Below are 278 nucleotides of genomic sequence, written 5' to 3' on the forward strand. Positions count from 1 at the left end.
ACGGCATCGCGCAGGCCGCGGAGCGCCGCCCAGCCCGGCGCCCTCCGCAGCCGCTCCTCCAGGGCCGCCGAGTTGCTGCGCAGCGTCTCCGGTCGTAGGGCACCTTCTGGGCCGGGCCCGGCTTCGCCGTCCCGCTCACCAGGCCCAGCGGGCTGCTGCCGCCGCCGCAGCAGCAGCTCCAACGCCTCCACCACCCGCTCCAGCTCCGGGCCCGGCTCCGCACCGCCCGCCATCTCGGGGCTGCCGTGAAGGGGAGGAGCGCGGCTCTCCGCCGCCAT

The 278-nt window shown here is 78.1% G+C and overlaps 1 protein-coding gene across 1 annotated transcript in view; it reads right to left on the reverse strand.

The window, feature by feature from the left end:
* Positions 1-278, reverse strand: part of TANGO6 (transport and golgi organization 6 homolog (Drosophila)) — a 27,672-nt gene extending 27,394 nt beyond the window's left edge. The window contains exon 1 of the mRNA XM_010579688.1: positions 3-278. Coding sequence (XP_010577990.1) covers positions 3-278 — 276 coding nt within the window. The remainder of the gene's footprint in view (positions 1-2) is intronic.

This window comes from Haliaeetus leucocephalus, unplaced genomic scaffold (genome assembly GCF_000737465.1).
Source record: "Haliaeetus leucocephalus isolate CR32 unplaced genomic scaffold, Haliaeetus_leucocephalus-4.0 Scaffold668, whole genome shotgun sequence".
NCBI lineage: Eukaryota > Metazoa > Chordata > Aves > Accipitriformes > Accipitridae > Haliaeetus > Haliaeetus leucocephalus.